At 41.6% G+C, this 27,984-nt stretch overlaps 2 protein-coding genes across 2 annotated transcripts; one reads left to right on the forward strand and one right to left on the reverse strand.

Moving 5' to 3' along the window:
• Nucleotides 1–15,174: 15,174 nt before the first annotated feature.
• LOC120723672 (serine protease 23) lies at nt 15,175–18,769 on the forward strand. The gene is made up of 2 exons (XM_040015284.1): nt 15,175–15,430; nt 17,131–18,769. The coding sequence occupies exon 2, from the start codon at nt 17,148–17,150 to the stop codon at nt 18,249–18,251; it is 1,104 nt and encodes a 367-aa protein (XP_039871218.1). The 5' UTR covers nt 15,175–15,430; nt 17,131–17,147; the 3' UTR covers nt 18,252–18,769.
• A 2,046-nt stretch (nt 18,770–20,815) lies between these two features.
• On the reverse strand, nt 20,816–27,613 carry cfl1 (cofilin 1). Its single transcript, XM_040015285.1, has 4 exons — nt 27,466–27,613; nt 23,492–23,802; nt 23,329–23,405; nt 20,816–21,846 (listed from the first exon to the last, which is right to left on the reverse strand). The coding sequence occupies exons 1-4, from the start codon at nt 27,466–27,468 to the stop codon at nt 21,734–21,736; spliced, it is 504 nt and encodes a 167-aa protein (XP_039871219.1). The 5' UTR covers nt 27,469–27,613; the 3' UTR covers nt 20,816–21,733.
• Between the last annotated feature and the right edge of the window lie 371 nt (nt 27,614–27,984).

Below are 27,984 nucleotides of genomic sequence, written 5' to 3' on the forward strand. Positions count from 1 at the left end.
CAATAAGTTTGTGATCTCAGTTATTACTTTCAAATCCTAATGGATGTAACATGGCATGTATTTTAGTCAAAGAGGAGGGTATCCTTATGGCGTAGCTGTCTTGTGATTGGCAACTCGGCTGGGCGAAAAACCTCCACAGTCTATCTTGAGTTGGCTGCTTTCGGGTCAAAATTATTAGCCCACCTGATGCTAATAGTCAACTGTGTATCTTATTTCTTGATAACACCCGGAAGTTGTTTGTTGTAGTTTTCAGTAAGTCTCCCAGTGCCTCCTGAGCAATTCCAGTCTGTTCTTTACAGTGGCCCCTAGAGACAAAGCACATATAAACTCCAAAACATGTACAAACCCTGAAGCACGTACAAACTCCAAAACACCACTGAAGTCCTTCAGGACACTAGGGGCAGTGTTGAGCTTGATGTGCAAAATAAACGGCAAGTTTGTTGCAAACACATGGAGTTGGATAAAACACCTGCAAAGATAGAACAACCACGCTTTATAAGAAAGGATAATGTGCAAACTGTTGTTCGTTTAATGTTTTTTAATTACTATGAACGCTTGCTTTATGGTGGAGTGAAATCTGACGTCAGCTAACAGTCAGTGTGCTTTGCTCAGAGAGAAGCTCAACACTGCCCCTAGTGTCCTGGAGCACTTCGGTTGTGTCTTGGAGTTTGCACGTGCTTCATAGTTTGTATGTGTTTTGTCCCTAGGGGCCACCGTAGTTCTTCGGTGAATCTCTCAAGCTGAACACACTTCAAATATGCTTCACATTTCTTGAGGTTGTCCTTAGGATACTCCAGTCTGGCTTAAAGGTGTTTCTTCTGCAGAACTGGAGTTTTTCTTGGTCTCTAACCTCGCAGTCCATTACTGTGCACGCTTCCAAAGATTTTCTTCTTTCAGACCACAGTCCCAGACTTGGCTAAGTCATTCACAAGTGTCTTGGCAGTTGTTCCGGGGTCTTTAGTACCATCTCTCAGTAGTTGTCTTCCCAGAATCTTCGTACCTCTGCCAGGCTTGTTCTTTACTGTTTGTCTCTCTTTGAATTTTTTAATGATACTTCTCACTCCAGTTCTTAATACGTGGAAATGCTGTGATAACTTTGGATATCCATCTCCTGCTTTGTAGCATCAACAGTTCTGTTTCTCAAGTCTAAACTGATTTATTTTGGTTTTGGCATGCTTATTTTTTTTGGAGTGACAGCTCAAACCCTTGAAGACCCTGGAAGATAACCCTAAATTCTAACTTGATTTCTACAAGCTTTGAGCATTACAAGTCAAAGCACATCATTGCACAGCAGTAGTTTGTGCATTTGCTCAATAAAAAACTCAATTTTAGTTTTTTTCTGAAATAATTCTGCTGTTGTGTGTAATTAGAAATAGTTTATGTTTTCTATCTAAATGCTTTGAAAGAAAACACATGGGGAAAAATCTGACAAAAATGTGCATGGTGGTGGCTAATAATTTTGTCCTCATTGCGTGCATCAGCGAGCTGTCATCCTGCATTTCCATTGGTCTTATGAATGTACATCACATTGCACAAGTGCTCCCCAGCCAGTGCGCTTACTCAACGCATCAGGAAACCATTATTGTGCGGCACAAACCATAGAAAAAAATTGGTTACAGAGGGCATGCCATTTTCTATGAGAAAGGGCCCTCAGTCAGAAACACTCATCATTCCTGCATCCAGTGCACTGTTCACAGCAACACTTTCACCCGCCAGTGGGTGATTAGGCCCGTGTTTTATAGACGGGCTGTGCACCCAATTCACATCGGTGTTGACCACACTGAACACACAAAGATGAAGAAAACAAAACAACAAATATTTTTTTATTACTTTTTATTACTAATTTTGTGGCCAAGCAGTGAAGCCCTTCTTCTATCGTTTCTTCTTCCTGCCATTGGAGTCTATAACAGCTAATAAATCCTGATGTAACCATTGAAAGCTTGGCCCACTGACTGTGGATACTCCCTGACTCTTTTCACCGAGTTTCATGTCTGCACCTCTAGCACAAGCGTTTTGAAGTAAAACTATACCAAGTTTGATTCCTTGGATCAACCTGAGATCAGGGTTTTGTTTCTAATTTATGTAATTAAAAAAAAAATCTGAATATTTAGGTCACAAATTTGTTCTAGCATTGGACATCTACAAACCTTATTTTTTTTTGCCTGCTAACTGGATGTCCTGAAACATCCTCCGCAGAAAAGTGATGCAGCTGGTTTTGGACGACCTCAGAAGAGGCTTTCCAAGTCATACACCAAGCTTTGGTGTCACTACATGCTGAGATATGACCTAGCTTTCTTCTTCATTTGGCTGTAACAGACAAACGGATTTGAAAATCTGAAATCCTGTTAGCGTTTGTGAGACTCTATGGCCTGTAAAAGTTTATAAAAATGTACTACATTTTATAAAACATTACAGACTTAAAACAAGACCATACAATATAAAGGTCTTTAAATGATAATATTCAGTTATGGGACAGCTGTTGTTTGGTGTCTCTCTTTTTTCCTCTTTTATAATTGCTTTAATATGTGGTATAGTTCATTACAGCATCGTCAGCTGTCAGTATGCGTTAGAGTTCAGTATGGATTATGAGACAATGGTCCCCTGGGCACAGTCAGACTCAGCCTACAGAGGAACAAACAGGATGTGTGCATCCTGTAGTTGATCCTACTGGTCTTTTTTGGAGCTTTTTGTGTCTCTGTGGTTATTTTTGCTTCCTTTTACTGTCATTTATTCTTTTTGTTGTTGTGTGCATTGTTTCTGGTCTCATTTGTGTTGTTTTGCATTACTTTCTGTTATAATATCAGGCCCTGTGCCTCCTTGAGCCCAGGGCCTGTGCCAGGTAAAAATCCAGCTGAGTAATGTCTCAGTCTAGTGCATTAGACAGGTCTATTTATCATGCTAACAGTTTACATCTGCATCCTTGTCCGTGTAGTTAATGCAATAATGAAGCCATTTACAAATTGTGAACAGACACATGCTGCAGACACATCAATAGAAAAATAAAGACCCCAGCTTTGTGTAAATGTATACCACAGTGCATTTAGGTCCAAGTGTCAGTGGGAGCAGGTCTTGGCTGAGTAACAGTGTTACTAATCTGGATCTAAAGGGGAGTTGAACATGAGGACACACAGCTGCAGCCCAGCCTTCTCTTAGCTGAGATCAGGCCTTGGCCACCTCGGCTGCCTCGTGCGTGTGTGTGTCTCTTTTTCAGTGCGATTTCAGACTGTTGTCACCCTTCCCACTGCCTGCTCCGTGCCTTCAGACATTCAGGCCGCCTTGCATGCTTTTGGGAAAAACAGGAACAATTAGTGTGAGATGTCAGAGGAGTTTCATCAGTGGGAGTGGGGTGGTGGGAGGTATCAAAGTGATTATCATGGGTTGTAATTTTTCACAGGATTGCACAATAGTCACTTACATAACAATTAGAGAGTGAGATAATTGTGAACAGTGGAAACTAAAATGTTTCATGGGTTCAGACGGGGAGAATAAAATAGAGGAACAGGTAGACATGACTGCAGCGCCGATTAACTGCACACACTGGTTTTGGTGATACAGGACATCCCCGCCAACTGGATCTCCGGTGTTTTCTCCAACTTTTCTTTGGCTCGGAGTGTTTTGGATCCCGTCACATTATTATAAACAGACACGGTTTAGGAAAAGCTTTTGTGATCGCCACAAATCAAAGGGCTCTGAGCTGTTTGTTCTTCTGGCTTCGTATAATCTTTAGATAAGTTTACAATTAAACAGTTGTCGCTGGAATGTTTTGCAATTGCACTGATGTCTCTTTGGAGCTGTAAATCTGTTGCACCTCCTGTCTGCTGGATTTATAGACCAGAGTCAGCTTTGGATTAAAAGTTGGTCAAAACCAAAAAAAAGCTCCAGCTGTGCACAAAGGAGAGATGTGCCCATGCTGGAATCTAATTATCAGCTGCATTTTCTTCATGAATCTGTCTGCAGCTGAAAGGAGTACAGGTCTGGGGGACAAAACACTGAGTCAAAGCTTTTGGCTGGTCTGCGCAGAGAGTATTATTCTCAGGAAAATGAGCTCCGCTGTGTTCAGAGGTCTGTTACAGACACTTTGTTCATGTGTTTTATGCAGTGTTTAAGGATGAAACTGTGGGTGTGTAGTTGCCCTGAGCACTTGGACAGCTCTGAAGCCCAGTCTGCGGCTTCCCCATTCAAAGCTCACTGGGACAAGTAATGGACGGCCTTGTTATTCCCAGGCGAGCAGGAAAGGGCTCCAGTAAAAAAAAAAAAAAAAATGAAATGCACAGCCAAACCTCAGTGAATTCCTGATGAAGGAAAGAATGCGGCAGAAGAAGCCACGTTCTTGTCCTTCTTAGACTGTTTTTCAGCGTTCTCGCTTTTGGCTTGCACAGCTCTGCTCATTCACTTGCACGGCTCTGGCATAGTCATGACCATAAAAATCCTTTGGCGGTGGGAGGAGAGAGGTGAGCGGTGAAAAAAAATGCTTTAATTTCAGTGAGAGCAAGCCCAACACATGCACTGGTAATTAAGTTCTTGTTAGGAACTTTAATTTGCTCAGTGGAGACAATGATTGGGGTTTGTCTGGCTCTTGAATCCAGCCCAGTGTTTTTTTTTTCATTCACAGAGAAGTTGTTCAGTATTTTGTCAAGGAAGTGATCCTGACAGCCGTTACCATCATGAATTTGGAGTTGTTTAAACAAAGCGAAATAACAGAATTATAGAAGAAACGTACAATAAAAGAACAGCAGCTTTTTCAGTGAAGAGGGGGAAATGCCAAGTGTATTAAAAGGCCAGAGGGCAACTTGCACCAGTGTGATGGAATAAAAATAAAAGATTTTTTATAAAAATGCTTGTGTGAATAATGCATGTTGTATAAAGTGCTTTGAGTGCTCAGGGACAATAGAAAAGCACTATGTAAGAACCGTTTACCACTAGCTTTCTGGGACGTTAGTTTATTTAAGTGAAAGAAATGTCTACATGCAGCAGGTACTTTCAGCTGTTCCCTTATTATCAGATGGATCTGCATATTTGATTTTACGCCAAATGCCCCCCGCCTCATCCATCCCTCCCATTTATCTGAGCTTGGAAGCAACAGTAGGAGAATCGCTGAGGTCAGGTCTGTGTCTTCTCCTGGAATAGAGCCAGGGCTCTTTCAGGTGTAAGATGAATGTGTTATTCATTATTATCTGCATTACGATAACAATCAGTGTTATCTGAGAGTAACTCCTCTGTGTGGATATAAATGCAGCAGTTATCTGTGTTTAAAACTGACTTGTAACTCAGTTTTAAGTAGATGATTGCTCTTGATGAGGGATATACATTCTTTCTAAAATTATTTATGCTTTCCTGAAGTTACTTTAAGATTTTCTGGTATGTGATTTAGTGAAGCAAACTCTGAAACTAGTTTAGCTGGTGACCTTCAGTCCTGACTGTTTTACAAGCATGAACTGCTTTATTTCTAAAAGGTGCTGTTGTGTGTTGTGTTTGGTGAGCTTGAGTAAACACACTCACACACTCTCACACACACACACACACTCCCTGGATTCCTCTCCTCAGTCAAAACTCCACACAGTGGTCGTTATCAGGGCTTCTTAGTTTCCCAGCAACCGCACAGTTCTCGTGGGTGGGCTCTTTGTGAGTTCTTCAGAGTGGAGAACTGTGGCGATAACATTCCAGAATGTCGCAGAACATTCCATTCAGGACTCAGGTACCCCTCCACCACCACCACCACCACCACCACCACCCAGCCTCAGGCTTGACTCAGTGGATGTAATTGTCCACTACATGATGCAAGACTGGAAAACATCACGTTATTGTTTCTGTTTTCTTAAGACATGTTACTGTGTGAGACATGTAAACCTTTTCTCTAGTCTCCAATAAAAGCTTCAGTAAAATAAAACTGAATTAAAATTGAATCACAATCAACAGGCACTATGAAAAAACACCAAAATTGTTTATGAATTACAGCCATTTTTATACAGGACCACACTCAGCTACCTTGTTGTTTCATGACAAATGAAGCAGACATAATATACAAAGTTTATTAATAGTGTTTAATTTCTGTTTTGTAGCTTTTGTAATTTTAAATATGAGGACAAAAGTGAGTACAAGTGGAGGAGGTCAAAGAGACAGCAAAAGTTTTAGCAAGTCATCAGTCTGGTGCATTCTTAAGAAGAACGAATGCTCTGGCCACCTCAGCTACAACAAAAGGCCCAAAGGACCACAGAAGACAACTAAAGTGCATGATGGCAGAATTATTTCCATGGTTAAGAAAAACAGCTTCACAACATCAAAGGTAAAAACAGTCTAGAGGAAGTTAGGTATCACTGTCAAGGTCTACAATCAAGAGTTGCGTTTACAAATACAAGGTGCAAACCACCGGTTACACTGAAGAACAAGAAAAGGGCGGATTAGACTTCACCAGAAAACATCTAGAAGGGCCTGCACACCAAAATCCAATTTTTAGTCAGATGAAACCAAAGTATACTTGCACCAGAATTATGGGAATGATTCAAGACATATCACAAAGTGTGCGACATCTTCTGTCAAACATGGTGGATAGAGTGTCATGCCATGGACATGTATGACTGCAGACAGAAGCAGAGGGATGTACTGACACCGATTCACGGTGCAAGTGGATAACGACCCAAAGGAAGCTGCAAAAGCAAGAAAACAAATGAGATATTCTTCAGTGGTCAGTCACCTGATCTCAGCTCAACAGAGCAGCTTTTCAGTGAATGCAGAAAGAAGCACCAACAGCAACTAAAAACTGTCTTTTTCCAACAAATTAATGGCCTAACTGTATTTGACATTTTCTATATTAACAACACATGCTTGTGTTTTCAAAACAGTCCACCAATTAGCACTGTTAGCAACTAAGAAGCTAAAGAAGTAGCGATGTCCATCTACTACCGGATACGCAAATTAGTTAGTTCTAACACTTTCCCACTGCAAAGCTTAAAAGTTGTTGTTTTTAGCTTGTTTCTATGTCCTTTATCAATCTATGCAGCCTTAATTAACATAATTAATTATGTTAGTGAATCAAAGGAGCCCATGCATGCTTTTCTCTTTGTAAACTTACTCATAAACAGTGCATAAAAAAGATTATTTATCTATTATCCATAGGCCTGAAGCTTTTTACCAAGACTGATTATACACAAATTGGTGATACTTGTTAAAGAATATCAAATATAATAAATTAAACTCAAAGGAGCTCATTTGGTGCTCCTGGTTACAAGTTTAGTTTCATGGAAACTTAAGCCGGTTTTCAGGGCAGGTAGGCAGAGATCTGAAGGAATATCACGCTACTCAGAGGGTCGAGTGAGGACATGCAGGTGGATCAGAGGGTATTTTTAGCAGCAAACTCATCAGCGAAACTCTGCTGCGCCTGTGCCTGCACGAGAGATCCACACAGCCAGAGTGTCAGTGGGAATGTTCACCCCGAGCCTGTAAATATTTGAGTGTGTTTACAGAGTCCTTCACACCAGACTTGTTCCTGCGCTCGAATAGCTTGAATGCTTTTTGTCTCCATCACCTCCGCAGAAACAGCTTTAGCTTTAGTGCGATCCATCTTTTGTGGTCAGATGGTCTGCAGTCGCCTGCACTGTGTTCCTGTCACAGACGCTTTTGATGATCTCTGGATATCCAGACTTTATTGGTGCGATGAAAGCTCCGCACTCAGTCGCCCTACTTGAGACACGTGTTTGCATTTTGCACAGCATATCCACGCCTGTCTTTTCCTCCAGATACTTTCACTGTTGTTGACAATTGACAATTCTGCATTAAGTCTGGTCTCACCAAATACCTCCAAAGATTGCCAGCATTCCTTTGTCCTTCTGGTATAAATTACCCAGATATTCAGCTCTTTGGTGCCTGTCACTCTTGAGTTTTATCAAATATTCTAGGAGCGATCTTTTAATTTTGCTTGGAGATAGCTAAGCTGAAAGCACAACTTATTTACTTGTTTTTAGGGTCAGGGTTTGTTCAGGGTTAAGATAAAACAAAAAAAATGTGTTTTCTCGTGACGCAGCAACAACTAATGCAGCAACAATCTGGGAGGCGATTTTATAATGATTAGTGGATTTATTTTCATCATTTTTGCTCCCACCATCACTTGTAACTTGATTAAACAAACAGATGCCCTTCTCCTTTCCATATATCCAGTTCAAAGGCTGTTAAAGGAGGCCTGAAATCGAGAGCCGGCTGTTTGGGATGACTTCCACACTCCCTTCCACACTCTCTGCCCAGAGTGGTTAGAGATATGAGGAGGCACACTTTCCTCGTCTCTCCTGACGGATTTCATCGCAGTCAGTTTGCATTCCTTACTTCTGTTTCTGCTAACTGTGTTTTTCCCCCTTTTTTTTCTCCTTTCCTCTTACAGCTCGTGCAGCCAAAAATGAAATGACATCATGCCGAGGGGAAGTCAGGCTGAATGCGTACCCACAAGGCCCTGCAGGAGAACCAGGGACTAATGGCAGGAAGGGTATCTGCTCAACAGGAGGATGAGGTAGTTATCAAAGAGGAAAATCTTACTTCTGAAAAGGTCATTGGTGGCACAGATGAAGCTTTTAGTGAAGATGGAAGCGCAAGGACTGAAATATGGAAAATATCTGCTCTGTTTTGAACAGATGATGAGGAGAGACAGATGGGATGAAAAGGGAAGGAGTCAAGACGCAATAAATATATCTGGATGGAAAAAGGGGGCGGGGGGGATAAAACACTGAGGCACAGGCTGGAGGGGAGAAGTGGAGCACTCTTTCCTTTCACAGCCCTGCTCTGTAAACGAGCTGCTCTCTAATAAAGGCTCCAGTTTGTGTGTTTTCAAAGTGACAGGAGGGCCCAGCCGAGATCGTGTCAAGAGCATCAGGACTGTTATGAACAGTTCATTCTAATGTTTTAAAGCTCGGGTAGTTTGTTTGAATTTGAAGCCAATTATCAGATTAAGGAGTGCAGAGAAAACCCTCTGATCCTGCTAATAAATCCCTCAATCTCTTAGACAGACTGTCGTGGGGCCCCCACAGCATGTCAGCTGAACGGTCACACAAGTCTTGATCTCTCGGCCCACCGTGCTGGCTCGATAATAGGAAAGGAGACTGCATGCTGGTTTATTTATTTCAGCCTGAAGTGCAGGTGAGGAGACATATGTTAGGAATGAAGTCTGTTTGTACAGTATGGCGCTATTACAGGTTTTGACATGTGTTCAGTGCCACAGCACCACTCTCAAGAAAATTTAAAGTATGCATGCACACTGCTGTACTGAGCATGAACTCTGCAGGCTGAATAAGCTCAGCTCGAACTGGTGGGAGTGACAAGATTTATTAGATAGCCCTATTCAAACACAGAATTACTTCAGGCAGAATTACTTCTGTCACTTCAGGCAGTGACAGACTAAGCACTGAATTCCCTTCACAGTGGTCAGGTGCAAAGAAGAGTGTAGAGTCAGGGCCTTTGTTTACTTAAATGAATCATCTTGGAAAGTGTGAGTGTGGGTCAGCGAGAGAGGTAGTTTTGAGAGCTCTGGGGTCAGCTGGGAGCCTGAGCAGGGAGGTCACTGACCTTCAGGAGCCAAGCGTTAAAGACACAAACGTGAAGTTGAGGAAAAATACACCAGGAAACTATGTTAAACATCTGACATATGTAATGTTTTGTGAATTTCCACAACTAGTCAACAAAAAATATTTTTTGGTACTTTTTCTAAAATGAGCATTTAATGGATGGAGGAGAAAGTGCTCACTCATCTAAAAAGGACTTCATCCACACAGGTGAAATAGGTCTCATTTAAGGCGGACTCATCAATGCAACGGACCAATCAGAAAATAGTCAAGTTTTTCTAAGAAGTGGTTTCTGACTTTTTGAACTTTTTGACCAGTTACATCTTTTGTAATGAGTCCTTGTTTACTTGAGACCAGTTATCACAAGTAAATTAGAGTAAATCTTTCATGCCTGACTGTTTAATCTGAACAGCTTTTGGATGTGGCATTTGCAGTCTCCCAGTGTCTGTGTGGGTACTCCACCTTCTTCCCACAGTCCACAGACATACATTTTAGGTTAATTTGTGATTCTATGTCTGTCTCTCTGTGTTAACACATCCACTAGACTGGTAATCTGTCCAGGTTGTACACACTCTATGACAGCTGGGCTACTAAATTCAGTTTTATTTACATAGTACGAATTCACAACCACACTCACTTCAAGCTGCTTTATATTGTAAGGTAGACCCCAAAGTATTAGAGGGAAAACCCCAACAATCTGACCATTCCCTGTGAACTGCATTTGGTGAGAGTCTGAAGGAAAAATTCCTGTTAAACAGGAAGAAACCTCTGGCTGAACCATTTTCATTGAAGGAGCAGTCATCTGACACAACCGTTGAGGGTGACTCCTGGGGAAAGAGAAGAGCTGAAAAGAGAGAGGACAAAACTTAATGATATGTAGTAGTAAAACCTCCTCCCAAGGAGTCTGAGCCTATACCAGCATAACTAAGGGATGCTTCAGGGTTGCTTGATCCAGCCCTAACTATAATCTTTATCAAAAAGGAAAGTTTAAAGTTTGATCTTAAAAGTAGGAATTCAACTTGGGAGTTGGTTCCAATGGAAGGCAGGGGGGTACTTCTAGAAACAGTAGGAACTTCAAGTAAGCCTGCTGGGATAATATGAAACTATGAGCTGTTTAAGACTTTGTATCTGATGAGGTTTTAATATCAGAGAGACATGAAAGGTACCTACCGCCCTGTGAGCCTAAATTGGTTAAGAGGTTAAGAAAATGGATGGATGGATGGATGGATGGTTGGTTGGATGGTATAGTATATATACATAGTATAGTATATATGCTGTGTTGGTCAAATAGCTCTTACATCTGGTCTGTGAAGGACCTGGTGCTTAGACAAAGAATTTCCACTGAAGTGAGGGTCCCACCTGGTGTCCATATATGACAAGCATAATCTGTAACGTGGCGTTTGAGGTCTGCAATGCAGTGGGAAAAAAAATCTGTCTTCTAACAAAGGCAGCAGTGTGTCAGCATCATTTGAGTCTCAGTCCAGGAATTTTCTTTCATGTGGAGCTGACGTGTTTCCTCCAAATAGCAAAAACATGAAACTCGGGCACTTTTACAGTCTAAAATATGCAAACTAGTCTAGAAACGTGTTTATTTTCACTCACCAGCACCCAAAGCTGGCAGCTTGGTTTCCAGGCTTTAGCCCTTTGTGACCTTTGACCAGAATCGGCAGGTACAGCTTAAAGAATTGAATTAATGCTGGCAAGCATAACAAATGGTTTCGGAAAGGAAAGATATATCACCACCATCTGTTTTTTTTTTTTAACAGCTTCTTCCTTTAACTGAATATAGCGGCTGTTTCTTTTCCTAAATACTGAACCATGGACGAACTTTGAAACATGTGCTTAACAACGATCTGCTAATCAACCACATTACCAACAGGAGACAGGTGGGGCACTGGGAGGCTTTTTATACACACTGATTTATGCAGGATAACAAACTGAGTAAATTGTACCAGAGAGTTTTAGTCATGTGTAATAAATTTGAATACAGCTGAACAAATACAGGCTATAAAAGCTTTTGGGGGAAATCAGGTTTTCTGCTTCCTCTGAAGGGCATATTACTCTACTATAATTCTACTTTAGCTTTTGCTAACACACCTAGTAGCACACCTTTTTTCTTCAATTGAAGGATTTTTTTTTTCATATTTTGAAAGGTAAAATCACACCTTTTATCTTAGTCCACACACAGCACCTCCAAAGTTCACTGCTTGTATCACATTTATTAAATTTGCTTTAAGTGTAGAAGGTGAAAAGTTATCTGTGGAACTTCTAAAGTGGTGTAAAAATACAAACTATGATTGTTATTATTATGCTTTAGCTTTTGCAGAGATTTTGTGTAGCTGTAGGGTCTGTTGGTAGATTTTATCACTTGTGGTTAAACGATGGCCATAGTGGAGATGATACAACCTACTGACACGACCTTTGACACTGCACTCACACATTGTTTGCACACAAATTACCACCGGCTGCAGCAATCATCAAGGAGAGAAATAAAATCGTTCTTATTGAATTGCAGGAAACTGCAGAGCCAACAGTTTATATTTGATTGTGCATTCAACATTTCATAAAAAAAATGCCAGATAATGTTAAATGATTGTGTATATAATTAATTACTGCACTTAATAACAAAATTATGTACAGCTGGGCTGCATAATTACTGGTGGTTTATCTTTCTAATCATGCATGTAAACATTTGGCATGCAACATGTGCAGTGATGGTTGAAAATATAGATTTACAACAATATTATGATGGTATTTACAAGTTTTGATAGTATTTTATAGTACTTGCCTGTAATTTGCATGAAGGCCACCAACTTGTCTGCAAACAGTCACCAGCTACTCACCAAGCAGTAGTTGTGTTATTGTAGGGTCATTGCCTTACAATATAAAGCGCCTTGAGGCAACTGTTGTTATGATTTGGTGCTATATGAATAAAACTGAACTGAAATTGAATGGAAATAGTGGATCTGTAAAAAATGCTATCCGAACTGGAAACTGAGAGCATTAAAACCTGTACTGCAGTGCTACAGCCTTACTTTAAAGGAAAATGGTCTCCTTTTCCAGTTTGCATCACATTTTTCACAGTTTCACAACCACTTGGTGAGTACTTGGGGAATGTTTGCAGAAAAGTGGGTAACTTCCATTTGCTAGTGCCCAAAGCAATCACAGTGAGGTTTTTAAACCATCTTTGCAACCAATTTCACCTTGAAACTCCCGACAACCACTTGCCAACCAGACTGGGAGTACAGATTTGTGGTTGCCAGGGGATTACTGACTGATCTCTAGGCCTGTCTGACTGGGGCCTGATCACTTGATAGTGTCACACGTCCAAAACAGCAGTCATAATTATTGTTGTGTGGTTAGCAGTCATGTGATTGAACAGAAATTACCCCTTTATTCCAGTCTTTGTAGTAAGCTAAGCTAACGGGTTGGTGTCTGGAAATCAACACTTTGCAGAGGGGTGTTAATCTCCTCATCTCCGGGCTGGCAGGAAAGCAAACAGTATTTTACATAATGTTTCTGGTAACATGTGCATCTTCTGCCCTGTTTAATTTGAGCAGAATGTTTTGTGAGGAACATTGAAAAGAACAGGACGGAAAGAGAGAAATTCCAGAGAGAAACATAAGCCAAGCTGCTCGGTGCCAAACACACACATGCGAACACACAAAACTTCTTGTGCTCGCTGCCTGTAGCACAGAGACAGGCAGTGATACCAACTTGCTTACAGAAATCGCATCAACACTTCTCTAGCTTTTTGCATGCTATCTTTCTTACCATCCTTCATATCTCAGAGGGAATATACCTTACACTCAATCTGTCAGCACCATAGTTCTCCCTGAGCACCAGCTGAATGTCTAATTACAGAGATGAGGAGCGGGTTGGGTAGGTGTTCTTCTCGGGTGACATTTGCTCTGAGGACAGCAGCGACAGACAGACTTCTGTCTTTGGTGGGAGATTCTTTGGCTTCCCTGAAAGCACCGTCTCTGTGACTGGGAGCTCTGTTTTCTGCAACAAGTCGTCGAATAGCGTCACTCCAGGGCTTCCCAAATTCCACAGGTTGACAGATTCGAAAGACCTCTGGAAATCAAGGTCAGAGGACGCGGTGAACTCTGCAGCTAACATGCCCTAACAGTCGTCTGCCTGCCAGCTAGAGTGTCTGAGTGCGCTGAAGTTGGTCTTCAAATTTATCTATCTTTTGGCACGCATGAAAAGTGTGATGCCAGGAACAAGATTTTTCTTGCTATGGTGTAGCTGTGGGCTACAAAGCTCAACACCAGACACTTATTATGATATGAAAATGAACACTGGTGATTCATGGAAGTGAATGTTAAGTCTTCATGTCACAACAGAGCTAAAGATATTACAGTGGGGAGAGTGTTATGGAAAGAAACAGAAAGAGTTTTTCTAATAAAGGGAATTTCCCATTCCCTCCAAAACGACATATATAAACTATATGTCCAGTGAGACTTATATAATTTCCCCCCATGCAACAAAAAGAATGCTCACATATTTAATACTAAGTCATATAATTACATGTATAACAAAAACTTAAAAAGTAGGCTGCTTTTATTGGCGATTTATATACAGTTATGCTTGGCAGCTCACGTGCACTCACCATGGGCATGAAGTTTGAAGACCAGACTTTAAAAAAGTGGTGACATCAGAATAACTAGTACTGACATGTTATTTTTTAAACTGATGATCTTGAAATCTGCAGTTGTTTAGAAATGGCTCAGCGAGACCTTCCAAGCACGTGTAAATCCACAGCTCTCCTTCTTATGTCTTCACTGAGGTCCTTGGACTTTCCCATTGTTCTGAGTTTTGGTTGATACAATGAGTGCTGTCAAACAAATCCTTTTTCATGCTGGCAAAGAGAAGCTATCAGTTGTTTTCAATCATGATCACCAATGAGACTCTAACAGGACAAGTTTAGAGATATTGTAGAACCTTCTGCACCACTTAAAAGATTTAAATTATTGTATGTATATATGTGACCCTGTGTGAATGAGACACAATCTAAAATAAACGTAAACTTATGCACACATTGTTTTTTAGAGTCATTAAAGATGCATGCTGTAAAAAGCCCCAAATTACCATGACATTCACGCCCACAATGAGTGCATGCAAATGTCTGACCAGAACTGAAAGCCTTAGGAGATTTACAATATGTACTGTCGCCAATATACTGCTTGCTCAAAGGGAGTTGTTTGATTTTTGGGGTTTTTGCTCTATTATTGTATTACAATATGAAGCACCTTGAGGCAACTGTTGTTGTGATTTGGTGTTATTTAGCTAAAATTGAATGAAATTGAATTGAACCGAAACTTTCTTGCTTTAAATTGAAATTTGTGGGCAGCCTGAGGAACATTCAGTAGAAAGATGATTTGTGATTTGACATTTATCATGTAAAACTTTTCATGTATTTTTTAAAAGAAGGAAAACTTTATAAACCGTTTAAAACCAGTACCATTCAGCACCATTCAGTCAAAAAGTCCGTTTAACTTTGTCTTATGATTAAACCTGTAAAACTACAGCGCGTGCTGCCCATCGGCACCCTGGCAGGCGGGAAGTTGAGGGGCACTAGGACCGCGAGGCCGGCCGGTGCATGAAGAGAAAACACTTGTTTTCAGGCTCGAGGTTTTATTTGTGGCGCTCAGGCTGAGCAGAGCAGGTTTCACGGCACGCCCCGAGACTCGCTCCACACCTGGAGCTGCATGTGCACGCGCTGTAAAAGAGCCTATGAGATTTACCTGTCGGAGGTGGGAGAAAGTAGCTAACCTGTCAGCGCAGAGGTGGAGGACAACCTGGGGAAATGATCCCGAAGGAGTCGTCTGATGGGGAGGAGAACTTGACTGGGATGTAAACACGGACTATCGATCTCTAATCAGGAGGTAATAATGGGAGGCTTGGCTGAGAACTGCTGCTGTGTCTCTACTGGGACACATAAAGCGCTAAACTCGAGTTACATTCACATTTACGAATTATTTTTGTACGTGAACAATTTCCTGAATGAGGTGGTTGAAAGATTTTCTAAGAAGTTTTTTAAGCAAACTTTGAGCTACGGTCCATCTCACTGCAGCATATGATCTGTATGGACTAGATCAGATGCTGATCGGGAAGTTTTCTGCAGGGTTTTAGATACTTGCCTTGGATGATTGTAGATATTTACACTGTTCTAAATGACTTGTTGACCTATAATCAGCTAAACAAGTCTCTCACGAATGATAACCAGACATTTCAGGAACAAGGTAAAAGCTGAAATCAGTTTTTGGCAAGGTGATTTTTATATATGCTTTAAAAAATCTCATTGAGATTAAAAATCTTCTTTTCTGGAAAGACCTGGGGTCAGCAGAAAGGGCAACAAATATGATATAACAGCTCTATAAATATATTTTAAGTGTAAAAAAAAAAGGAAATGGATTGTTTGCGATGTAGGACACAGCCATTTCTTTATCTTATCCTAACTGCTTACCAAAATAAGTAAAAACAAATCCAAACATCAGGACTCACTTCTTGTAAGGGCTAGACTTTGATATGCGATACAAAAACTGTTTGCACTTGGTCTGCTCAAAGACACACCATGATCTCAGGTTACTGCAGTGGCCACAAAGCCACACCTTTCCCACCATCTTTCCTCCAGATTAATGTGTCTTTTCCTGTGTTTTCATCTTTATTTATTTTCTATCAAAATAGTTCTCTAAAACATTCAACATTAAACAAAAGGCTGTGAAAAGACAACTATTTCATTTATTTTACATCCTAAAACATGGATTACACGTCTTCCCAGGCTGTTACCACTTTGAATGTCCTCACAGCTGCCATGGAAGGATATTTGTACTTTCCCAGCTTACAGGATCCCTTTGCTGCAGCTCTACCTCCGTTACAGTGCTTTATGGGGCAGCTCATAGGTGTGTGGACAGGCCCCACCCTGTCTTTAGTTAGGAGTAATGCTCTGTTCTGCTGCCCTGCCTGGACTTGTAGCCTTTTCACTTTTTTTACACACCTGCTCTCTTCGTGCCATGAGTGCCTGGGGATCCACAGTCTTTAAAGGGGATCAAGTGTCTGCTTATCCCTGCTAATCTGCCCTGAAAGCCCGAAAGCCTTGTGTACGCTGTAACATAGTTAATGTTTAATGAAAAATACCTCCTTACATCCGAGTGCCTTTAAAAACTCTCAAGTTTGTTAAAGAAGTTTAACAAACTTGAGTTTTTTAGAGCTTTTTTTCTGACTCTTTCACTGACTTTTCTTTGTAATTTGTCATACATTAAACCACGTCTCTGCTTCCACTGGGCTGAAATCCCATTTTCCTGGTAATCTATATTGAAGGAACAAGAGGTTCATTGTTGCCTCTCCACACCACATGAAGTTCAGGCCTGCGTTGCAACATAAAACTTTCTAAGCTGACCTCACTTGTGGTGTGATTTACAATCAATAATTATCTGAAAACAAGTGCAGATTTATGAAGGGATTAGAGTTTGTGTATTTCTGGGGCATCTTGTTTGGGAATGTTTTCCACATTTGTCGTTCCTGTCAAACGTGCAGGAATCCATGCGATCTCAGAGATGCCTGATCATTTTCTGTGTCCTTTCAGTGTTTTCCATCACCACGATGACGCCGTCCGGGAGCTCCCTCCTGACTCACCTGCTTCTTCAGCTCCCCCTCACCTTCTCTCTCCTCCACCCTCCTCCAGCCCACGTCCCCACGCTGGTCCCTCACGCTCCGACGCCTCTCGCCCGCTCCCGCTTCAGTGCTTACGCTCAGCTGGATTTCACCACTCACTGCAACGCAAGTTGCTTCCACAGAGGAGAGCAGGAAGAGCAGCTCACGGAGAAACTGGCATTCGAGACCCTGTACGCCGACGGCTCGCGCACTCTCACCACAGTAGATGTGGAGGATGACGCAGAGTCAGGAGGAGCTGACCCTTCGCCCTGGAGAGTGAAGCCCAGGCGTGTGAGACGGCAGATCTATGGAGCGGATGGCCGCTTTAACATACAAGGTGACAACTTCCTGTTGGATTACCCCTTTTCCACAGCTGTGCGGATCTCCACCGGCTGCACCGGCGTTCTCGTGTCTCAGCGGCACGTCCTTACAGCTGCACACTGTGTGCATGATGGGAAGGATTATGTCAATGGGGCGCGAAGGCTCAGGGTGGGCTTCCTGATCCCTCCATCTATCAACGGCACAAAAACACACTTCACTTCTGCCAAGAAGCCTCTGGTCCACTGGGTGCGGGTGAGACGCACCCGTGTGCCAAAGGGCTGGATCCAGGGTCCTCAGGAGGTTAGCATGGAGTTCGATTATGCCCTGCTGGAGCTGCGTTGGCCTCACCGTCGTCCCTTCATGCGCCTCTCTGTGGCTCCGTCCTCTGACGATCTGGCAGGCCATCGCATCCACTTCTCCGGTTTCGACAGCGACAGGCCCGGGCAGCTCGTGTACAGGTTTTGTCCCGTGGAAGAAGAGTCCAATGACCTGATATATCAGCACTGCGATGCCCGACCTGGAGCCAGTGGCTCTGGAGTATACGGCCGAGTGTGGGACAACAACTTAGAGCGCTGGGAAAGGAAGGTCATCGGCATCTTCTCTGGACACCAGTGGCTGGAGATAGATGGCGAGAACCGGGATTACAATGTGGCCGTGCGCATCACTCCTTTAAAGTTCGCTCAGATCTGTTACTGGGTTCATGGAAACCGGCTAGACTGTGTCCAGGACTGAGAAAGACCAAAGGCAGGAGGTTTAAAGCAGAGCATGAAAAACACAATAAAGCTCAAAATGACTTTAAAAAAAAACACACAGGGTCAAATATCTGATCCATTTCAACACTGAGTTATTTCTCTCCTGTCTTTAATTTGCTCCCTGTAACCTCTGGGCCTATTAAATAAACCAGCCTGTGAGATCATCAGAACGGCATCTTTTAATATGTTTTCACTCGCAGTCAGATTAATAAGTCAGTGTTTCCACAGCATTAACAGAAGCCACTTTTAACAAGAGGGGGAAAAAACACTGTAACTCATGTGTGTCAGTAGCTGCACATTATTTTCCTACTGTGGACAAATGTAATCCACCAAGGCTGTATTTGCATCTTTCCTGCTCTGGCTTTGGGGACTTGGTTTTTGGTATCTTGAGAGCGGAGACCGTTTGCTGTTCTTGGTCCGGACTGGAAACACAGAGTTTTGACTTTATTTTATTTTTAAAAAAATGCTTGGTATATTTTAATAAACAGAGATTTATAACTGTGTGTGTCCATAGTCTTGACTCTGGTTCAGGAGTGGTGCTGTGCTGCCCTCCTGTGGTCATAACACCTGCTGCCGCTGTGGAGGAGTGATGATCCAGTTAGAGGAGTCTGCAGAACTGCAGAACAGAAGAGGCCGTGCCTCAAGCGGAGGCTCAAACCTGTCTGACGGGCTTTGCAAAATGAAGGCGGTGTGCATTTTGGACGGTTCTCATACCAAAGCACTCTATACTACAAACCACATTCACTCACACATTTTTTTTGTTTTAGTCTATGCTTTTAAGCCTTTTCTAACTATCATTCTTTTGCACTGGGTTCAGTGTCTTACCCAAAGCTGGAGATCGAGAAACTCAACATGTGATCGGTAGGGGACCGACTCTACTCCACTCTACAATGAACTATTAAAGACAGAAATTTGTGGTTTTTAAAGTCAATAATCCATAAAAGTTGCTGTTTTTCTTTTTTTTAATTGTGGGGCAGAGTTTAGGTAATGAGCTGCCAGTTATTATGGCAGCATTTCTTTGTAATGTGCAAAAACTGAGACGTCTTACTCTTATTAAGATATCTCAGGCTAGGTGGGTGTCAGTAGTTGACATTTAGATGTTCAGATGTGAACATTTTCAAAATCTACTTAAAATTTGTTACGCTTAAATAAAGACAAGCAATTTTTTTCATTTGGTTTTTTTTTTAAGGGTTATTAAGAGATAGTTTCGCAGACTGATCCTGATTAAGACAATTTCGGCTATACGTGGCCCAGGAGCTAAAAAAAGATCGGCACTCCTTGTTTTAGGCTGAGGAATCCAACACAGGAGTGTCAACATGTGACCTGGATGGCTATGCAAACTAAAGACATTAGTGTTAAATTACACGATTTTATTGTATTTATTTTATGATCCGGCTCATTTTAAGGTAAACTGAGCTGTCTACCTGGCTCAGAAACTGCAGTCCAAATTCCAGGTTAGGACACTGTAAAATGCAAATAAAAACAGAACGGTTAACAAATCTCATAAAGCCATATTTTATTTACAATAAAAAGGCTGGGCTAAATTGTGAAGATTTTTGAATATTTCATTATCTACAGTACATATTATCATCCACAGATTAAGAGAATCTGAAGATATCTGTGTGCACAAGGAACAAGGCTGAAAATCAATATTGCATGCCTGTGATGTTCGGGGACTGAGGCAGCGCTGCTTTAAAAACACCCACGATTCTGTCATGGAAATCACTGCACAGGCTCAGGAGCACTTCCAGAAATCATTGTTTGTTAAAAAAGTTCACTGTTTAGTCCACAAATTTAGCTTAAAGCTCCATCATGCAAAGATGAAGCAATGTAAGCATACATTGCTTCATCTTTGCATGATGGAGCTTCATTGAAAGCTTGCATATTTCAGCAAGACATTGCTAAATCACATACTGCTTCTATTACAACAGTATGGCTTCACAGCTGTAGAGTCCGGGTGCTGAACTGACCTGCAGCCCAGACTTGGGAGTGGCTGAAGCTCAGGAGGTAGAGCAGGTCATCTGTTAATTGGCAGGTTGCCATTTTGATACCTGCTTTGAGTAGAAACGTGCTATGCAAGAACCAGTCAGTCATTCTACCGCCAACGGGAAACATTTGGAGACTCCATGAGACAAAATAAATGAGAGGCTGATGATCAGCTGGAATCTTTCCTGTGTTCTTTTGTGAATAAATTTTGTGTTTAGGATTTGCAAATCATTGCATTATGTGTTTGTTTTTTCATTTTGATTTTACAGCATGCCCTCAGTGGGTTTATTTTGGTATTCACCGACTGTCGTTTTGCTGGCAATATGTCAGTAAAGATTTTCAACATGAATATTTCATCAAGAAATATTGTTCAGTACATTAACTGAACATAGGACACTTTCATGCAAAATGATATAGATTTTCTTGGACTGGACATGCAGGTTGTGCTTTAAATACTGGTCCCCCATGACCATGTAGCTACTAAAAATAATTCTGTGTCACACATCATCAAAAAGCCAAAACACTGCTGAGAGTAAACAAACTCAAGAGCAGCACGTGTCAGTAGTTTAGTGCTTTTTATTAGAGATAAGGAGACGATACAAAACATCCACCATTCAGTATTCAGTCTAAACTCTGACCACTGGTCTTTCATATACACATCGCTCCCCATCAGACCTTCATAACACCAAAGTTTTTAAGTTGAGGAAATCCTGGTTTTAACGAGTACAAGGAATGTCTGTTCACTACATCAAATGTCATGTTTTTTCTCACCCGGAACTGGAAATATAAAGGAATTGCTCAAGTTTTGGAACCTTTCAAAAACAAAAAAAAGAACAATGGAATAACAAAACAAAGAAAAAAAATTAGATATATTTAACCGTGTTCCCCCAGAGTGTTTTTATACAGCTCCTGTAATCAAATGAATTAGTTCATTACTACACCTACTCAACTATACACACTTACAAAACTTAACTAGAAGTTTGGCAAAAAAAAACAAAACAAAACAAAACAAAACAAAAAAACGTAGTTGGAACAATTATCTGTCAGGATTCAGTGGTTGGGAAACTAGAAGGTTTGCTGACCGTCTCTTTCTCTGCAGTCAGTCAAATGGAACCTGGAAAGAATGAAACCCTGTCCTTAAACACGAACTGTGTGTATTTAAGTTTTAATCATCGTCATCATTTTCCTTCTTCAGTTGTATCTTAATGTTTTCCTTTGTGTTTTGTTCATAATCTTTACGTTGCATGAACTGGAATGACAGTCTGATTCGTTGTTGTTTTATTTTTGTTGTTGTCGTTTTTTTAAAACTGTCACTTGACCCCAAAAACCCACCCATGATATCCCTCCCCGAGAGTCCCACGAATTGATGCTGGTTCTGCTTTTGCCCTTCTCCACACCACACTGGAATGAACAGCTAAACCCGACAGATGTGTCTGAAAGGCTTTAATCGAAGCCGGAGAAGAGGGGGAGGGATATTTATAAAGGAGCTCCTTCCAGACTGACTACCGATGAGCCACCGAGCTTTTCTGCCAGAGTGTGCCGGTCTTTAAGGTCTTCAAAACCGTTCACCTGCCATTCGTGCTTAATACCTGCAAAATAGACAGGCAGAGTTATGCATCAAGGGGGGAAAAAAACTCAGCAGGTGAGCTCATTTGATGAATGTACACTGACAAACAAGTTTAACAGGAGAAAATATTCACTCATCCTACAAACAATGCCTGACATTTGGAAGCGTTTCAAATCCACTTCATTTTAATACAAAATTACTTAAATAACAAACAAACAAACAAAAACCTAAGGTGGACAGACACACAAAGTCCCAAATGAGCTCTTATAGAACTCATGGTATCATATTATCCCAATACAGCAGTCCCCTCTCAGACTGCAGCCTTACTTGTGGTTCCTGAGTTTCTAAAAAGTAAAATGGGAGCCAGATTCTTCAGCTATTAGACTCCTCTCCCAGTTGGGTTCAGGGGACAAACACTCCTCTCTGCTCATAAGATCAAGCATTAAACTTTCCTTTTGATGGTTAGAGCTGTATCAGCGGACCCTGAACCACTCTCACTGCTGATGAACTTCCCATGATGCACTGAGCCCTATTAGATGCCACTACAGCATGCCATTAATTCTTGTCTTTTCTCTCTCCTGTAGCTTGGCCCTGTTAGTTTCTCGTGTTTTCTGCTCCTCTTTTCATTTTCTTCTTTCGTCTTCATGTCAACCATCACCAAGCATTTGCTCATAGGGCAGTGGTTCTTAAACATTTTATGGCTTGCAAAAAAAAAAACCAAACAAAGCTCCTTCTTGTGTCACAAATCTTGTTTTTAACCTTAATAAAATACGGGGACCATGATGAGTTTAAAATCATATAAAAGCTGGGTGCGACACCATCAGCAAACTTATTGACCAAAAGAAACACTTCAAGTCATGTTTCACTCCATGATCGTCTCTGGCTGACTGCAGCCCGGCAGGGGGCACCTCTTTATGGAAGTGCACTGTGAAAATGACCCTCTGTTCCCTCAATCTGAGACCTCAGTAAACACATCCCAGATGACTTTACAGACTTGACCACTAATTTCATATGTTAATTAATAAAACATGCAACTTGTGATCATTATTAGAATCAGAAAGCTTGTTGGCTAATAAAATGACAATCATAAGTCTTGTGCAGTGCTGGGTTTCACAGTTATATCCACCCTCACTAAACACCACAATTGCAACAGCGTCTCTACTCACCAAAAATCTTATTTTCATCTTTAAGCTCACATGTGGCCACATTTAAAGGATCCACCCATCGCATCTATGAGCAACAACATCCAATACATAATTTCCCTATGGATTAATAAAGTATTGTGATACTGGGGACGGGGGGCTCGTCACTTATAATACTGACATTATTAAAACAATTAACTCAAAGATGCATTCATCCTTTGTGAGCTGAGGGCGACAGCAGAGTCAGGTGATACCCTCTGTGTTGTCTCGAGAGCGTTTACATAATTCAGGTATGAGTGCGGTTCAAGATCAAGTGTGAATACTTGTTTCTGATGATTCTCTGATCACAACCAGACACTCACCTTCAAATTTCCTCTTGATGGCATCTTTTGAGCTGGCATAGATCATCTTACTCTTCAAGGGAGCGCTATCTGGAGCCCTGTGACGTAAGGAAAACAATTTAACTCTAATGTCAATTTAATGAAGCTCAAAAACTTTTAAATGTGTAATAACGGTTGCTTTCACCAGAAGATAAAGACGAGGTCCTCCTTCTTTGTTTCTTTGGTCTCGTAGGTGGCGTCATACAGAGCATAGCGGCAATCGTTTGGGGGCAGCATCTTCACAAAGTGCTGGTATGGGTCCTGCACGGTGGTTCCCAAGTCGCCCACGAGGATCTCTTTGCCGTCGTCCAGAACGATGTTCTTCAGGTCCTTGCTCAGGCAGAACAGGATGGCCTTCTTCCTCTTCTTCTTCTCGTCCTCATTTGGCTGAGCCTTACGCACCTTCATGTCATTGAAGACCGTGATGACTTCATCTGTGACTTTCACACCGGAGGCCTAAGGATCGAACCATGTGTTAATACAGAGTCTCATATATCAAAATCACGACAGCTGCCCTAAAACAACTCTTGAAAATTCAAGTAATTCCCTAACATGCCTGAATAGCTTCAGTACAGTATATAACTCATAATTCACAAAATACGGAGCCACTAGTTTATTAAGTTCCAAAATTAAGAACAAAATGTTATTAATGTGAACTGACTAATGCCTCTACTCATCAACAAGTCTGCAAAAAATGCCTTTAACTTTTCAAATGTGAGTATTATCCACATAATAAAAGATCGATGCAGCCACTGATGTCATCCACTAGTTTATGAAGGCTTGTTATGAAGCCTTGAACTAAGCGTCTCTGCCATCACCATCTTTTGAAACCAGATGCGAAAAGCAAGAGGCGGATCTGACAGAGAAACAGGTTATCCAGGATATTACCTCATTAGGAAAGTTGTGATAACAATGTTTTACCAAACTAACTAATACTAAAAACTAAAAAGCCATTTCCTCTAAATTTGTTTTTCATTTTGTTTAGTGTTCCAAGTTCATATACATCACTTGAGGTAGCTTTAATGGTTTTTTTAAAGTATACTTTTTATTTCAATTGTTTACAATGAATTAAAAAACTTTTTGATCATTCAGAACATAAACCAAACACTAGATAGTTTACACAAATATGTTATTCAGACTGGAAAAACATCCAACAGAGAAAGTTCAAAAAAGGTTCCGAAACCTGTTTCCTCGCCCATCACTGGAATCATTATTAATTTGTTTGTCTGACTCTGCACGAGTTTCTTCAAAAAACAATGCCATGAACATTTTGGCATGTAAAACACCCACGTTCATTTTTATTATAATTGTGTCCTCCCTGATACAAACCAAGCAGAAATGGCTTCAGGTCTGCTGGAATTTCTTTTCTTCAAAAAAACAAAACAAAACAAAAAAAAAACCCCTGTAATTTTTCAGCACCTCTGCATTTACTATAAAAGGTGATGGTATATTTTTATAGTAACTGTTTAACTTGGCAGGAGATGCACAGGAACTGAATGTATTTTAAGCTGGAGTCAAACAAAAGGGTGGGTTTTTGTCATTTTCTATAGTCACTGCTTCGTCAACGCGAGGCTGTGGTCTTCAACAGGCCGCACGTGACAACTACAGTAAATACAGACATCGTTAGGCTGAAGAATGGCCTGAGAGGGTGGCATGTGACCATCACACAGAGAGAGAGAGCAGGAACACTCCCAGTGACTGATGAGAAGGCTTGAACGCACAAAAGATGTGGTGATTACCAGATGTGGGCTGGATAAAACAAAACTGAATATTTTCACGAGTTTCAATTAAATAAACACTGATGATTTTGTCATAAAAACACAATTTCCTTAATAATATATAACAAGGGAATAGTGAAAACAAAACGGCAAACTGTGGCCAGTCTAGACTGTCCAAAGTCCACACTGAACATAAAAAACCCTGTAAGTTCAGCTAACAGGTGTGTCTACACTTCTGTGACTATGACTGGACGAGCAGTTATAAAACATTACCCAGCTTCGGCCTTTCTCCACGCAACAGGCATCTCTGCTATAAAGATGACCACGTGGGTGAGGGTGTGGTCAGGATTTGAGCATTTCAGCGTCGCCCTTAGTCATGAACAATGAAGCTTCTGTTGAAATGTATAATACAGGCTACCCAAGTTCACTGTCACAATCATGTCTTCTGACTCTGTTTAAGGCCCCTTATAGGAAAGGGAAAAAAAACAGATCCCCCAAGCAATGGGAGAGAAAAAAAAAAAAGACAATGAAAAGGAAATAATGGGGCAGGAAACACGGAAAACTGGGGGAGCAGCCCGGGGCAGACATTGTATGTTTGCTCAGGGCGTTAAAGGCCTGTAAGATAATGAGAATTCCAGAGTAATAATTAACCAGTGAGCAGCCCTACTTAATAAAGTAAGACTGGTACTGCACCATTTCTCCGTGCCTTTGCAGTTTGGTCAAGTTCACACACTATTTTGCACATGAGAAAGCACAGTCATCTCACTGCATTCTTCCTCGAAGGAAGGGATAAGGACTACAACCACCAAACATGGCCTGCAACTGTTAAATAATAATAAAAAGAGATGGTACTAGTTTTCTTTTGTGTGGAACCGTTATGACTGCGCTCAGACCCAGCTCTAATCTTATCTAATGATAATCACTGACGCCAAGGTTCAACTGAATCAGTACAAAGGAGTCACAGTCCAAGTCTTCCTTATCAGGATTACAGGCCTCTCACCTTTATGCTGCAGGACAATTTCACTGGAAGACCACGGCAGGCTTATGTCTAGACTCTCGGGGTGATTTAGTGCACGTCTGTGAGGATAGCGAGGAAAATGGCGATAGTACTTAGATAAACATTATTTTTCCCTTTGGGGGCGGTGGGGGAAAACTATCCCTGCTTCTCTAGTGTTTCACGAATGAATGAATGAATGAATGAATGAATAGACATCTATTTATTTTCCCCCGACCCGCGTGAGTAAACAGCTGTATGAATTAGATGCGCAACGCAAAATAAAAGATGCGCAGCGCCGAACGTGAAGACACAGCGGCCCCGCTAGCTTCTAGTAAGCGGCCCCTAACGCTGCCAAATTGGTGTTTCATAACGGTAATAATCCGGTCAAAGATGCGGTTCCTCCCTGAAGAAACGGAGTAAAGCTACGGGGGGGCAGTTGCGATAGGTCCAATCTAATCGCTGAGACATAAAAAAAAAAAAAAAAAAATACAGCCCCAAACAAAATGGTCTTTGCACCAAATTCAGGGTGGGGCCATGAATGCAGCACACGCACATGTGAACGCTAGCTTGCTATATAAGGCAAAACTGCTCTAAAAGGGACCGGTCGTCTGTCAAATCGCACATTTATTCTCACGGCGTTCCTCCACCACAATCATGCGGTTTGTGCTTTTGCCCTCACTGTGGGATAATATAATAATAATGCTTTACGAATGCACCTGCACTTAAAACAACAGCGTCAGTATGGGAGCCGTGTACAGACAAAGAAGAAAATTTCAGCTAGCGCCATAATGGGTGTCATTTCTGGCTGCACTGTAACGCAGCTACTCCGGCTAACAATACAGCTAGCCGGGCAGCCCCGGAGGCACGGGTGCTGCTGCACCTGCCAGCGCCGCAGCCCTGTGATGCGGGAACACGGGCGAGCACAGGTGAAATAACTGAAACATGATGCAGTGGAAACACCAGGAGCAGTGTCATGGCAACGGTGCGGACGTTAACTCAGACAGGGGCCCCTCGATAAAGCGGCTTTTTGTCGGCGAAACACTTGGGAGATGAACGAAATGGCGCCAGTGGCTTTTACTTAAAAAAAATCGTTAGTGATTAACCTAGTCTGTTATCTCCATCGTGTGAAAATTGCCGCTCGGAAAGTTCACTGAATGCGAACACTGAAAGACTACACTGCGTTACGGCATTATTAGCCATCCAGTTTCCTAGTCAGCTCCCCAGCCTAGCCAAGCGCTAGCACAGGCTCCTGCGGCATACAGCCGGCTCGAGTGACGCTAAAACACTTACAAATTAAACCCAGTTAAAATTCCCCGCGGGCTTAAACTGAGTCATTATTAGGCAGAAAAGCCATCGAGAATGCATAAATAACACAAAAGTACGAAAAGGCTGTGTTAAACCTACCATGGCTGTAGCTCTGGATTCGTCTGCGTCTGGTAGAAATTGAAAGGGCGATTGAATCGTCGCTCTTGCTCACAAACACTGGATGCGAAGCGTGAACGCGCCCTTAAGCGCGGCCCCGGTTAGACCAAAGTGCACGAGCGGGAGTGAATGTCTGTTAACCGCGGTAGTCCGGCTGTTGTGCCTACTGGTCATTAACAAACATGACGATAACACAGAGAGGGCCTCGAATCTAATCCACGCAAAATGAAACCAGGCACTAAGTGGCGCCTGGTTTAATTGTCAACTCATTTTTAAATATATAATATTTTTAAATATATAATATGTATCGTTTCACAATTTTCCCATTGCCATCTGATATATGTATATTTCATTAGGGTGGTGGCGGCAAGTGTACGTGAACAAATCAAACATACCAAACCGATAACAGAGTGCATTATGGGAATATGTGTTTTTCTTAAAATGTGAAAAAACCTACAAATCTCGGCAAGTGAGACCTATTTAACCTTCAGTGGCACTTAA

Source organism: Simochromis diagramma, unplaced genomic scaffold (genome assembly GCF_900408965.1).
Source record: "Simochromis diagramma unplaced genomic scaffold, fSimDia1.1 OVJJ01000685.1, whole genome shotgun sequence".
NCBI lineage: Eukaryota > Metazoa > Chordata > Actinopteri > Cichliformes > Cichlidae > Simochromis > Simochromis diagramma.